Source organism: Pygoscelis adeliae, unplaced genomic scaffold, assembly GCF_000699105.1.
Source record: "Pygoscelis adeliae isolate BGI_AS28 unplaced genomic scaffold, ASM69910v1 Scaffold145, whole genome shotgun sequence".
Taxonomy (NCBI): domain Eukaryota; kingdom Metazoa; phylum Chordata; class Aves; order Sphenisciformes; family Spheniscidae; genus Pygoscelis; species Pygoscelis adeliae.
In genome coordinates, this window is record NW_008824866.1 from 808,940 (window position 1) to 822,818 (window position 13,879).

Here is a 13,879-nt window from a genome sequence, read left to right on the forward strand (position 1 = left end):
AATCACAAAGCTGCTAATTACCAGGCTTTAGAAATTAGTATAACTGTAAATTTGGTCATCATGTGTGCTTCATTACATGTAAAATAAATGTAAGAAGGGGAAGGGACAGGGGAGGGCTCAGTATTTTTAAAAACAATTAGTGTCTTGGAATATATTAATTTTTAGACAGTCAATTTGCAATAGCCTAAAACCATAATTGTTAGAAAGTTCTGAGCTCTTGCAAAACATCCAAGTTTCCTTAGATATGGCTTTATCACAGTTTATTTAAAAATAATTACTCCCTGGCCTATCAACTTTTTTTTAATTGCAGTGACTGAGTGTTCTTTTGGACAAATATGTCATAAGTACCTCAGGGAAAAATGCTGCCAATATTTTAGATGATGTGCAAAATGGTTCTCTGCAATAAAAGTATATTCTAAAAACTGGGTGATGTCAAGTGGGCAATGTTGTTGGGTTTTTCTGGTGCAACACTGATCCTTTGTTTAGTAACATTCTTATTAAAAGAGGACATTTTATAGAACAGATCACTGAACGTGTAAACATATAGAAGGGGGAAGTCTCTACATATCGCCATATATCACGGCCTATAGCAATGATACAGATGTTCAACAATAAGCATTGCCTTTGTGTTAGACACCTTGGCTGAACACATTTTCCCAGTTATTTGGACTGGAGAAGATGATGCTTTAGTTCTCTATGGGATCAGGGATCTCACTATAGCATTACTTCACTAGGCCTGGCTAGTGGTGGACTTTACAGTAACATAGGTTTGCATAGCTCAGAAAGATCTCACACGGGACCCAGGAGCGTTTTCTCATTCTGTTCACACCTTGCCCCACTTCAGTAACTAGTTGCTGCAGTTCATGACACACTCATTTCTGCACGTATTCCCATCATGTCGTTGGGCGTATCCAGGGTGACATTTGCACACAAATTACTCTTTCATGTTAACACATTCACGTTCACAGTCATGCTGACCTAAAGCACAGAAGTTTACTTCTGTGGAGAGAAAAACAGTGAAGAATTCAAGCCAGCCATGAGGGTTCCTGAAGTAAAACGGCTTAGAAAAATTCACTTTTCTTAAACAATACTGGTTTCTGTGCTTTGGACGCCTGTTAAAGCTGATAGTGAGCTGAAGATTTGCGAGCGGATTGCAAATACTTGGCTATACAAGACTTCCTTCACTTTGATTCCCATAGACCTGCTCCCATAGTCATCAGAAGTCATGCATCATGGTGAAGGAGGAATGCCTGGTGCTAGTCACCAGTGATGCATTCTCCCTGATTTATAAAGAGGGCATATATGCAAACGTTCTGCTTTATTTTACAAGCTTATCTAACATGAGCCTTGTTATAATAAGATTTGCAATAGCAGCTTAATCCTGGAGACATCACCAGGTTTACAGCCAAATCCAAAGCCCCCTAAGGTTAAAGAAAAATACCCCAAATGGGAATTACAATTTGCCTTTAATTCACAATTACATCCTTGGCAATAAATATTCTACACAATGCTGTTCTTTTGCTCCTATACTCACCAAGGCACATCCAATCTATAAAAACCTGAATGTATTAAAATACCATATAGATAATAAAAACCAGAATAGCATGGATTACTGTAAAAACAGCACTGTGTATACAAAGATGCTTCATGAGAATGCATCTTTAAGACTGAGAGAAAATACAGTTCCAAAACCAGATAAATTTTATTAGCGTCTAGAAATATAATCATGTTGCTCCAGGCAAGCTTCTCATTCATAAAATATCAGCAGTACAATTCTCCCCCCCAAGAACTGAGTCACCAGACCAGGCTAGTTAATTTTGCTGAATATATTCTCCTTAAGCTTTAACAACATTACATTGAAAATCTGCTGTGATTCCAGGCCCCCACTCAAGAAGAGCTGTAACACGAAAGTCTTTTTAAAGTAAATAGTATGTGTGATTGATTTAGAACCCTGATATTGCTGAGGCTGTTTTTACAATTTTTTAGGAAACTGTGGGGTTTCGTGTGTGACTTTAAGTTGGTTTTAATAGCTGTGTTACCTATCCAATACTTTCCCAAGCTAATGAAATACATCTGTCCTTGGCTAAACCAACTGGGCAAAGCAAGGTGAATTTTTTTTTTTAAAAAGCTGTTTGTGTCACTACAAGACAAGGTCAGAAAGTTTCAAGTAAGTAATGAACTTATTGTTTTTGAGCCACTCTGGTTCCTATATTACTCCTCAGGTTTCCATAAATCTCTTCAGAAAGTGTCTAATATACAATCTAGTCTACAAAACAGCAAACAGTATATTTTTCCAGCATGACTGGCTCAGTTAAAATTCAAGTTTATAAAGAAACATTTGTTTCAACCTTAATTATAGAGAAAACTTTCATCCTTTTAGAAGGGAAACCATTCACAGCAGGTTTAAGAAATAAAAGCAGATGAACTTTATTATGTCCAAAGGATTACTCACTTTTGCATGTTTTCTGATCTGGATTAAGTCTAAAACCTTCTTGGCATCGACAAAAATAGGAATCATCTGTATTAACACATTCCTGTTCACAGCCATGGTCCTGAAGAGCACAATAGTCTGGTCCTAAATGGGAAAAAATTGTGTCAGTGAGGAATATAATTCCTCAGAAATAAGCCAGGTAAAAACCACTTACTTTGTTTTCTTTTCTTTAGCCTTTTTTTTTCTAGGCACCATTCTGACTTTTCACCATATTATTTCAAACTATGAAAATAAAATGTTCCTTTTTTCCAAATATCTGCTATACTTAGATATACCTGATATGTATACTTCAATGAATTCTTCGAGAACATATGTACTACACGCAGTAGAGACGTTAGAATCTTAAATATTTCTTAACGTTTTGCAGCTAAGTCCTATACATTGCCTCATCAAAATTGCCTCTATTTTACTCAGAGGAAGTTAGATATCATCTGTAATAAATACACAAACACGCTTTTGAATGCCATTCATTAGATCAAAGCAGGACAATCAGGTCACCAGAAGCATTGGTATTTTAACAGCTCTGGGTGTTTGCTACATAGTTCTTCCATTTAAAATGCTCATGAAAGAGAAGATGAGCAAAGTCTAGAAACAGCTACTACTTGTGTATAAAGTATCTTAAAAAGGAAAGTAATTGTGCAGTAAGCACTGGGATATTTACCACTATTGATGAAGTCAAAGAACCTGACATTCACTTAGATGCAGTGTCTGGCCATCACTTAGTTTTGTATCAGTGGAGTTTATACTAGTGAAACAATGGTCTTAACCCTACAGCACTGCTAAAAATAGATAAACAAGTCACAAATCACGTAAGTCACATTTTTAAAGACATCCAGGCACTTTTTTGTGCAGCTATTGTAACACCTATTACACAACCTGAAAACTGACATTCAGAGGTTAATTATTATTCCCAAAGGTAATTGGCTTCCTGAGGCAGGAACTGTTCTTTGCTTGTATATGCGGTGGGCTAATGCAATTGAGCCTTTATATCTGATGAAAGCCCTTAGCAATAATAAACCACCTATATTTTCAGGACAAACAAAGTGGTATGTGACTTTCTAAGAAACCTGAGGAGTTTTTTATCATTTATGAACCCCACTTCATATATTCATAGAACATTTCCTTTACCAAAGCTTTTAATGACAGCATATGCACATACACATATACATAACACAGGGATATCTTACCTGTTTACTAAAAAAAATAATTAGAAAACACGGTTTGTTCAAGAGTGCACTGAAGAGACAGAAACCATAAAGCCACGTGTGTGCACCAGAGGCATATAGCTATATGCTTTCTGGACCTACTCAGTGCTGTGTTGCATTTACCCGCTTAAATCCTTGCTAACTCAAGTGCGCAGGACAGGCTTTTCCTGGGTAACTGATTCTGAAGATGACCACAAGAGTTGAAAAACATGTATTATTATCTTTGTTGGAACCCTGAGGCTATTATGTTGGGAACACTAAAAACACATTTCACAGGGCTTCATTAACACAGTCCAGATTAAGGATGCTAACAGAAGGCCTCTACCAGCTACAGCTCATGTGAACTCACCCACAACTCAACCAGGAGCCTTCCCTAAAGAGCAACAGTTGAGGCTCAGCACCCCTAAGTACAAGCAGAAGCTACCATCTGTCTTCTTGAGGGGAGCAGCAAGAGTGGCAGAAGTCCCCTTAATAGTTAACTTAGTAGCTAGGAATGACCTCTGCCTGCCTCACTGATAATCTGAATTTGCTGCTCTCTTCCAGCCACACACAGAGCACTCTGCTGGTGTTGGCAGGGCTGCCCTCATGAGCCATGTTCCTTGTATTTCATTCTAAGAAGTTTGGAGTAATTCCCAGAGAAAACATTTGTCAGATATGCATGACCGTACTGATAACATTTACATTTTCAAGCTTTTCTTTGTAGCCATGAACATGAAAGCTTACTTTCTATTTTTGAAAGGAAATCCAGGATTCTGAGTTAATCACAAGATCTTGGGAGCTGGTGCCCCAGGCCCAGGCCTGCTTGCTGGTCTGGCATGGGTGAGAGTCTTGGCTAGCTGGCGATCATCCCCGAGATTCAGTATGTAAGCCAAATATGTAGAAATTTATGTTAAAGGTTTTAAATTTACAAACATTTTAAATCCACTGATCTGAAGTTTGTTTCTTCATGTTGTTTATGCTGACTCAAAGGCAGTGTGATTCATAGCATATGGGAGCTAGGGGACACTTTTGCTCTGAAGGGCTCTCATGCTCTTGACTTTCACAGCATTAAGAGCTACACAGCTCTTTCATTCATGCTTTGTTTTATTTTCAAGGCTCAGAAGATATCAAGTGTAAGGAGAAATGGCTTAGTAAGTTTTATTGATGCTTAGATTCAGGACATGCATCTTGAAAGAGAATGATTTGACATAGTATTTGCTCATTCCTCCCTGACTACTCCTGAATCGTTCTCTATGGCCTACCATGTCCAGTCACTTTGACTTTTCCCTAATTGCAACCTGATGAAATTTTCTCCCTTAATTTTAAACTAATTTAAAGCATTTACAACAAAACAGAATGCAGGTAACATGGCAGAGATGCACAGAACTGTGAGAAGCCTTGTCTGTGGCCTCTGCCCTTGGCTTGGAAGCTGCATTTAATGTCAGGCTCTCACCCTTTGTTCTTGCCTGAGCTATGTCATAGGTACGCCGGTGCCCAGCCTTGCATTTTGCTGATCCTGACCTGCTGACTGGCTATCTTGATTTCCTGAATTGACCTTAGACCTCTCTTGACAGTACAGACTTGTCTAGTGATCATTGGACTGTTGGCTGAGCCTGGTTACTGTCATAGGATCTGTTTTGTTCTTCTTTGGGTACTCTGGGACCAAAGGCCTTGTCAGATAGATTACTGACCCTTGCTTGCCTTGTAGCCATCCTTGGCTCCCAGCTTGCACTCCCTTGCGGAGCAGTGTACTTTTGTGTTATATGTTAAAGATCTCCTCCATTCCACAGAGGTCCAACATGAAACCGTAGATGTGCCTGCTGAGAGTTTCTGGTCAAGATCAGAGGGGAAATGACACTGGGAATGTGGTGGTGTAGTCTGTTACCCTACCTGACCAAAGGATGTAGTGAATAAGGCTTCCTACAAACAGATAGCAGAAGTCTCCAACTCATAGACTTTTGTTCACATTGGAAATTTCAACCAGCCAAACACCTACTAGGAGGGTAAGACATCATTGTGCAGGCAACTCAGGAGGTTTCTGCAGACTTGCTGGCAACTCCCTAACACGAATTCTTGAGGGGTGATGTTCTTCTTGACTTGCTGCTGTGACCATGAGATGACGGAGTTCACAATCCAGAAGGCTGGGAGGGGAAACAGCAGAATTCGGACTCCATATTTTACAAGCTCAGATTTCAGCTTATTCAGGGAACTGCTAGGAAGAATCCCCTCAGAAAGAGCCAAGAAGAGAAAGCATGTGCAGGAGAGCTAGATGATTTTTAAAGAAAACTTACTCAAGAAAACAAATGATCCCACTGTTCCGGAAAATCTGCTTAGAAGATCATAGAGCTTCTCAGTGAACTAAAACACAAAGAGGGAAAATAGTAGAGGGCGAAAGAAGGACCAAGAAAAAAAGAGGAGTATAAAAGCATTGCTTAGGTACTTGGGACAAAAACAAAGCCCTGCTAGACCTATTACTACTGAGGTACGCTAAGGGTAATAAGAAGGAAGTCTACAAATATGCTGGTAGCAAAAAGAAAGTCACACAAAACCTGGGTCTTCTGGCTGGGGGAACAACCTGGTGATGAACACTACAGAAACAGCTGAAAAAAATAATGCACTTTTTATTCCTGGTTCTCACAGACAAAGCCTGCTCCCAGATTTCCATGTGTACCGGCACAGTTTGGGAAGGATAAGGGCTAGCAATATCAGTTAGAGACTACTTAGAGAAACTGGATATACACAGATCCATGGAATGATTGGTATTTGCCTGTGGGTGCTGAAAGAGCTAGGTCATGTGACACCACTGTCTATTATGTATGAAAATTCACGGGGACCAAGAGAGGTCCCTGCTAACTGAAAAATGCTAATGTTACACTCATCTTTAAAAAAAGGCAAGAAGAAAGACCCAGGGAACTATAGATCAATCCGCATCATTTCAGTCCCAGGATCATGGGGCACATCCTCTCAGAATCAATTTCCAAATATATAAAGGACAAGAATATTATCGGGAATAGTCAACATGGATTTACCAAGAGCAAACCATGGCTGAGCAACCCATTCATCTTTAATGATGAAATGACTGCATCTGTGGACAAGGGAAGATTGGTGGATGTAATACACCTTGGCACTAGTAAAGCTCTTGATGCTGCATCCCACAGCATTCTCATTTGGAGGCTGAGGAAGTATAGGCTGGAAGAAGAACTGTTAGGTGGGGTGAAAATTTGCCAGGCCACCAGCCTCAAAGGATAGTGATCAATGGCTTCATGTCTGGCTGGTTTTGATAATGACCAGAGTACCACAGGGGACAGTACTGGGGTCATATTGCTAAACATCTTCATCAGTGACATAGATGATGACACAATGTGCACCCTCAGCAAATCTGTGGGTGACACTAAATTAGGGACAGTGACTGAAAGCAAATAGCAGAACTTCATTACAGAGGAACCTTGATGAACTTGACGATTGGACCAGAATATGCCTTCTGAGGTTCAGCAAGAAGAATTGCAAAGTTCTGCACCTGGGCTGGAAACAACTCTATAGTTTGTACAGACTGGGAAGTGACCTGCTGTCAGGGAGCAGCACGGGTCAGCTGCTCCCTGAGGGAAGGGGAGCCAGGAGCCAAGGGCGATAATACAGCTGAGCAGGGTAGGGGCCTTGCCAGACAGGCACTGCCCTGCAGTACCCAAGCAAGGTGAGCAGGGCAGGCCTGGAAATGTTAGCCAGGTTTAACCAGAAGTCCAGATCATCAGGCAAGTACATGCTGCTGAGGCAGGTCTGAGGTCAAGCCAGGAAGCCAGCCTGCGTGTCAGGATGAGGTGAGGCCACTCTTGGTGAGGGCAGCCAGGGTCTGACACAGCCCAGTGATCACTGGGCACATCCGTAGTGGCAGGGCAAGGCCATGGCCTAGCTGGGAAGTCAGTCTGCAGGTCAGGTTCTGGATCAACAAGGGCTATTGCCAGGTCCAGCTGGAGACTGCACTTGACATACTCTGTCCAGTTCTGGAACAATCCCTTCCCTTCTCCCCCCAGTCAAAGGGAATAAACTGAAGAGGGCTCAACACAGACATACTGCTGGCACATAGTGCACCTGACTTGAGCAGAGAACTTGAGGAATCTGGTCTTACTGAGTTTGGTGAAAAGGAAGGTATCTAACTGCAGCCTACAGTTACTTCTTGTAGGTCATTACAAAGGTGATGGAGCTAAACCCTTCTTGGTAGTGCCAGATGGTGTAACAAGGAACAATGGTCACCACCTGTGGCTTGGGTGATTCGCATTGGACATGAGGAAAATGTTTTTCACTAGAGGGATACTGCAGCAGTGGAACAGGTTGCCTAGAGAGGTTGTGGACTCTCCACTGGGGCTTTTTGAGACTCAGCTAGACAAAACCATAGCTGACTCGATCCACAGTTTGTGGCAGCTCCACTTTGAAAAGGAGGCTAGAGTAAATGACTTCCAGAGATCCTGTCCAACTAGCATTTGAAAGCTTTCGTGTTTCCAACATAAAGACAGCAGCACATGGTCAGACTGACCGTCTACACAGCCCAATGTGCTGTCTCAAGCAATAGATACCTAAGTCAGAGGATAGAGACAGGACAAGCCTGAAATACTACTTTCCCAGAACACTCTCTCGGCTTCCAGCATTCTGTGGATCATCAATTTAAACAGGTTAAAATAATTCATACAGTTAGACCATAAGCTAAAAACCACTCAAGACATATAAAATGTTTATCCAGTTTTAAGGTCTTTTTTCAGTTCAAACTGGGGGAGAAAACACTGCTTAAAATCCACATTCTTAAATTGAAGGAATTAACAAAAATTTGTGCTTGAGCAGTGGAAAGCACTTACACTATACTAAGAGTCAAAAATATATGGATGTGGAAGTATAAAAGAATTTAGCCAGCCCTTAGCTGACAGATACTTGACAAATGGGTGAGTTCATACAATCTACAAGCAATGTGAACCAGTACAAACTGTACTCTGGCCCTTGGGGAGGCAGGAAATTCATCTCCCCTGACTCTGACCATCTAAAAATTAGGTGTCTAGTCTGGCAAGTCATCCAGGCTCCCTGCATAGTCAAGGAAAATACAGGCACGTCCATAAATTTTTGTCAGAGCTGTGAGAAATCGCCTTCTAGAAGTGTGTGTAACTTGATCATAAGGTCAGAGGTACAGCCTGGATTAGATGCTTTCTTTCTGAATGTTAAATTTAAGTGAAATAGATACCACGCATAATACACAATACAGTCTATAGGTTAACATAGTCTCTCATCATAAAGACTGAAATGCCCCCAAGGCTGTAAAACACACAGAAATGCAGTGCTATATTGATGCATTTTTTGAGAAATAATGTTTGAACACATTATTCAATAATATGCGCTAAATTCACCACTGGCATCAGCAGTTCCACTCACCTAAAACTAATGTTGTTTGTTTGCTTACAGACACAATAGTAACATTTCTTTATCAAGGCCCATATTTATGAAGAAAGGTAACTAGGAAGGTACATTAAGGTCTTCCCTTCACATTTCCTGAAAGTGAGTTATGACATTAAACACTGTGGAGGTTGTAGCTTGTTTTCCCAATTGGCAAGAGTACTTTCTCGTCTGTCAGTTCCCCTTCGCTTTATATCCACTCCTAACTGGTAATTTTTGAGCTTGTTAGCCTGGTATCAATCAAATTTGACAAACAACAAACAAGCAAAGCCATGAAGTTATAACCTGGTGGAAACATGGAAGCTTGGTAGAAGATACTGATGTTGCCAGAGCTTTGGCACACTATCGAACTCACTCTTGAGAAAAATCCATAGGAAAATAGGCTGCAGTGTTTCCTCTGATTGTGGAACTACTCTATTTAATAATTTTAGCTTGTCCTACAAACCAAGCTGATTACAAATTGTCTTGTACAGACTTGTTTGTTTACCCAGCTAGAGAGATGATAACTGAATAATCTGGATAATCAAAGAGACTATGCAAGACAAAGCTTTGGGCTTTTACTGTTGAAAAGGAGCCTGGTTTCATGTTAAAAGCTTCCTGTTCATAGGAAGGACCCCTATGCTTAGCCCCTCCCCCAAAAAGCCAAACTACCCCCCAAAACAACTTGCATTGCTTTCAAGATCTTTGGCTTCCAGGGCATTCCAACATTTTCTATACCTGATGCATTATTCAGTGTTCCCATGACCAGTGGGTGTATTACTGCTGAGAACTGGAAGACAGAAGAAGTACAAACTGTTCATAATTAAACCTTATCACAACTTACTTCTGCAAGTTCTTTTGTCTGGATTTAAAATGAACCCTGGGTGGCATCTACAGTAGTAGGAGTCCTCAGTGTTAACACATTCATGTTGGCAACCTTGGTTATCCAAAGCACAGTAGTCTACAACTGCAAAAGAACAAGATCAACATGTACAATTAGAAAAACAAAATTAGAACTATTATGCATAGATATTATGGTACTAGTTACACACAGTAGCTATAAAAAAAGGAAATCTGACATAATTTCTGTCCTGAAGAGCCCTTCTGCAAAAAGTAGTGCACTTTCAATACCAGTTGGTAAATCAGATTTGATATGAGTCCTGGATCATTTCTCCTACCCTTTGAACATTTATCAACTCTCAGATTGTCAGGAGCCTTCTTAACATGTTTTCTCAGATCTGGAAACCATGCCTCAGTCAGTAACTCTGTCCAGATGTTCACACTGTAGACCAGGGCGTAGCAAAGTTTGTTTGATTTAGCTCTGTCTTCTGTCTCTCCAGTCCCAGTCCTGGAATTGCTCTACTTTTCCTTAGTTCCCTCCCAGCTGTATTAGTTCGCAAGAGCTGTTCCCATAACCTGAGTATATAGGAGATCCATGGCAATACCTTCTACACGAGGACTGTCACGGTACATTTATTCCCTCTAATATGCTCCAGATTCATCCTGTATAAAGCAGCTGCAGCTATGAAGCCTGAGAGGTTCACGCTGATATTCACCACTGATATTTTGCTTATATAACGCCTTTTGTATGACAGAAATAAAATATCATAGCTAGTCCAGTAACTTATTTCATGTCCAGTCATTTATTACACAAACCCATATTTACAAGATAGATTGCCAAAGTTTTAGAAGAAATTAAAGATAAGTCACAAAGCAGGTGTTCTGTCACCAAAGAGCTGCCAGGCCCACATTAGGCAAGTTTACCTGATTCTTTCTGCAGAAGACAGTAATGTGCTCAGCTTCACACAGACATTTAATGAGACAGGTTCCCCATCTTTGCCAACTGAGTAATTTTTTCATTACTTTATACTGCTGAGCCTCTCGAATTGCTTTAAGAGGCAGTAAATTGTTTTAATGAAATCAGTTCGTTCTTCAATAGCCCTGCCTTTGCAAATCATGCATATACTCAGGTGTGGTAAGATATTTAGTCAAGGTCATCTAGTCAGGAAAGCGGATAATCCATTTAGTTTGAAAGAGCTTCTTTCAACCCTTCAGAGTATTTGTGTTGAATCAAGTCAAATTAGACTACTTACTGGCTACTATGTGAGACCATTTTCCTGGCAAGCGCCTTCCTGTTTCCAGACTGAATAGCTTCATATAAAAATGTATTTACTGAATATATATTTCAAGGATATAATGTGTCATACAATTAGTCAGCTTTTCTCTTAAATTAATTCTAACCACATGCACATTTTCAAGTGTTTTAAAAGACACATTAAGAAATAAGTAGGCCAAAGAATATATAATTTTTTTCTATCTAGCATCATACCTGGGAAACAGCCCATATGGATCGCTCCATAAAGTCACCTCCTCCTCTGCAATTAAACCCTAACGAAATGCATTTCTACTACAATACCTGCAAATGCCCGACTAATGATTATAAAGTTGAGAACAGAATAGAATAGAATAGAATAGAATAGTATAGAATAGAATAGAATAGAAAGTATAGTTCCAGTTGGGCGGGACATACGATGATCATCTAGTCCAACTGCCTGACCACTTCAGGGCTGACCAAAAGTTAAAGCATGTTGTTAAGAGCATTGTCCAATTGCCCCTTAAACACTGACAGGCTTGGGGCATCGACCACCTCTCTAGGAAGCCTGTTCCAGTGTTTGACCACCCTCTCGGTAAAGAAATGCTTCCTCATGTCCAGCCTAACCCTCCCCTGGCGCAGCTTTGAACCATTCCCATATGTCCTGTCACTGGATACCAGGGAGATCAGCACCTCCACCTCCACTCCTCAGGAAGCTGTAGAGAGCAGTGAGGTCACCCCCCAGCCTCCTTTTCTCCAAACTAGACAAACCCAGAGTCCTTAGCTGCTCCTTATAGGACATACCTTCCAGCCCTTTCACCAGCTTTGTTGTTTGAGAGACAACTAAACAGGTCTTAGAATGCTTTTATTATCAACATCTGAGCAACTATGACCCTAAGCACTTTCAGATGACAATCTCTTGAGGGAGGAACTGTGCCTTCTTATGGCTATGCTGTGAATGTACTGTGGACAGAAAGAAAAAAAACCCAACAAAACTAACTATTTTTTCCACGCTTGCTTTTTTCCACTTATAGCCTTCTGGGGACCTCTTACTCACAGAAGTAGGTCCGTTGGCCTGTAAGAACAATGAGCATATCAATTTAAATAATGCCCTTTCACTAACACAAGAAAGTGAGAACATTCTCTTGACAGTTGCTTTTGGAGATAAGGATTATTCCCTTTTTTCAATAATTTCTGTATACAAATTGCCCTAATTCCAGGCAGGCTTAGCCTTGCAGACTGGCACTAGTAATTGACCTACAAATTCATTTCACTTTTAGCTTCATGTTTCATTTTGGTGGCACTTGCTTAGAAGGGAAACTTGTCAACAGCATTCCAGTCAGCAAGTAGGTAAGTTGTCCATGGCGTTAAATCTTCCTGAAAAGACTGAGAAAAATTATAAATCTGTATTTCTAATATTGAAGTACTGTAATCCTTTAGTTGGTATGCAGAAAATATACACAGGTTGTATAAGAGCAAAGCAGAATAATATTTTCCTAATTTTTTAAGGTTTATTATTTTCATATTTCTGTACTGAGTCATGAGATATACACTAGGATGTGAAGACTTAGTTATCTCCCTGGTTTTAATGTTAGCCCATGCATATTTCAATACAAAACTTTTCTAAAGGACGAATTAATGACCTTTTTAGTGAGCAAGCAATTCAGTTGTCATCTCCCCATGTTTGTTCCACCCTGTTTTTCTTGCTTGGAATTAGTTGGTAAGTGGTAAGAGCCATCTTTTACTTCCAGTTACCAGTTCCGCACTCTGGGTGCTTACGTTGCCTTCTCTGAACTGTGGACAGCATGGGTCACCTTTCTCTTGTATTATTGCTGTACTCCTATGGTGTTTATATAGGTTATTCAGGCTTAGGAGAACAAAGTCAGTTAAGGAGAAGGGTAGAAGAAAAGGGTAGGAAGAAAAGGTGACAGAATAAGTAAAGGCATAAGGAGGATGAAAAAGATCGTGGGGGAATAGTAGAGCAGACTCATGGAAGACTCGTAAGAACCTAGAAAGTAGCCAAAAAAACCTAGCGGTGCCAGGACTGCAGAGAGGTGCCAGTAGCCAAACCACTGCCAGGAGAAGAGGTCCCAAGCCCAACAGCTGCAGCAATCGGAGACAGTCTAGCACCAGTGCCAGGAAAGAGAGGACAGCATGTCCAGCAACACCAAGAAGGTGGAGAGACTGAGTGTCCAGCAGCATGATGGAGAAAGAATGGCTCATTACCACCAAACTTTAACTAACAGGATTTTCTTCATGTGAAAGGAGGGCAGTTAACATGAAAAGCTGTTTAAAAAGGCAAAGTGATAGCGCTTTGCCAGCCGTACTTACCACTGAGCAGACAGTTTCAAATATTGTTTAGTCTACAAATTTGTTCATAAACTGTGTGTTGCAAACACTCAGAGTGGTTGGCTATTCAGTGGTCGCTTTGAATGGATATACTGTGAGCTGCTGGTTGTGAGATTTTATTTAATTATTGCTATTCAGGTAACTGGCTGACACATGTGTCAAGAAAGCAATTAGCATTGCCTTTGGTCCTCAACCAGAGAAATTAGCCCATCAGAAAGGAGGAAGAGAATTTAATAAACCTGCCTGTGAAATAAGTTTTCTGCACTTTCCCATTTACTTTTGCTGGAGTTAAAATTTTAGAAGTCTTAGATAACTTAAGAGAAAAACCTTTAGCTCTTTGAGAGAACTATGATG

General features: G+C 40.5%; 1 protein-coding gene across 1 annotated transcript in view; it reads right to left on the reverse strand.

The window, feature by feature from the left end:
• Positions 1 to 13,879, reverse strand: part of MATN2 (matrilin 2) — a 64,467-nt gene that overhangs the window by 24,636 nt on the left and 25,952 nt on the right. The window contains 3 exon segments of the mRNA XM_009324403.1: positions 885 to 999; positions 2,453 to 2,575; positions 9,929 to 10,051. Coding sequence (XP_009322678.1) covers positions 885 to 999; positions 2,453 to 2,575; positions 9,929 to 10,051 — 361 coding nt within the window.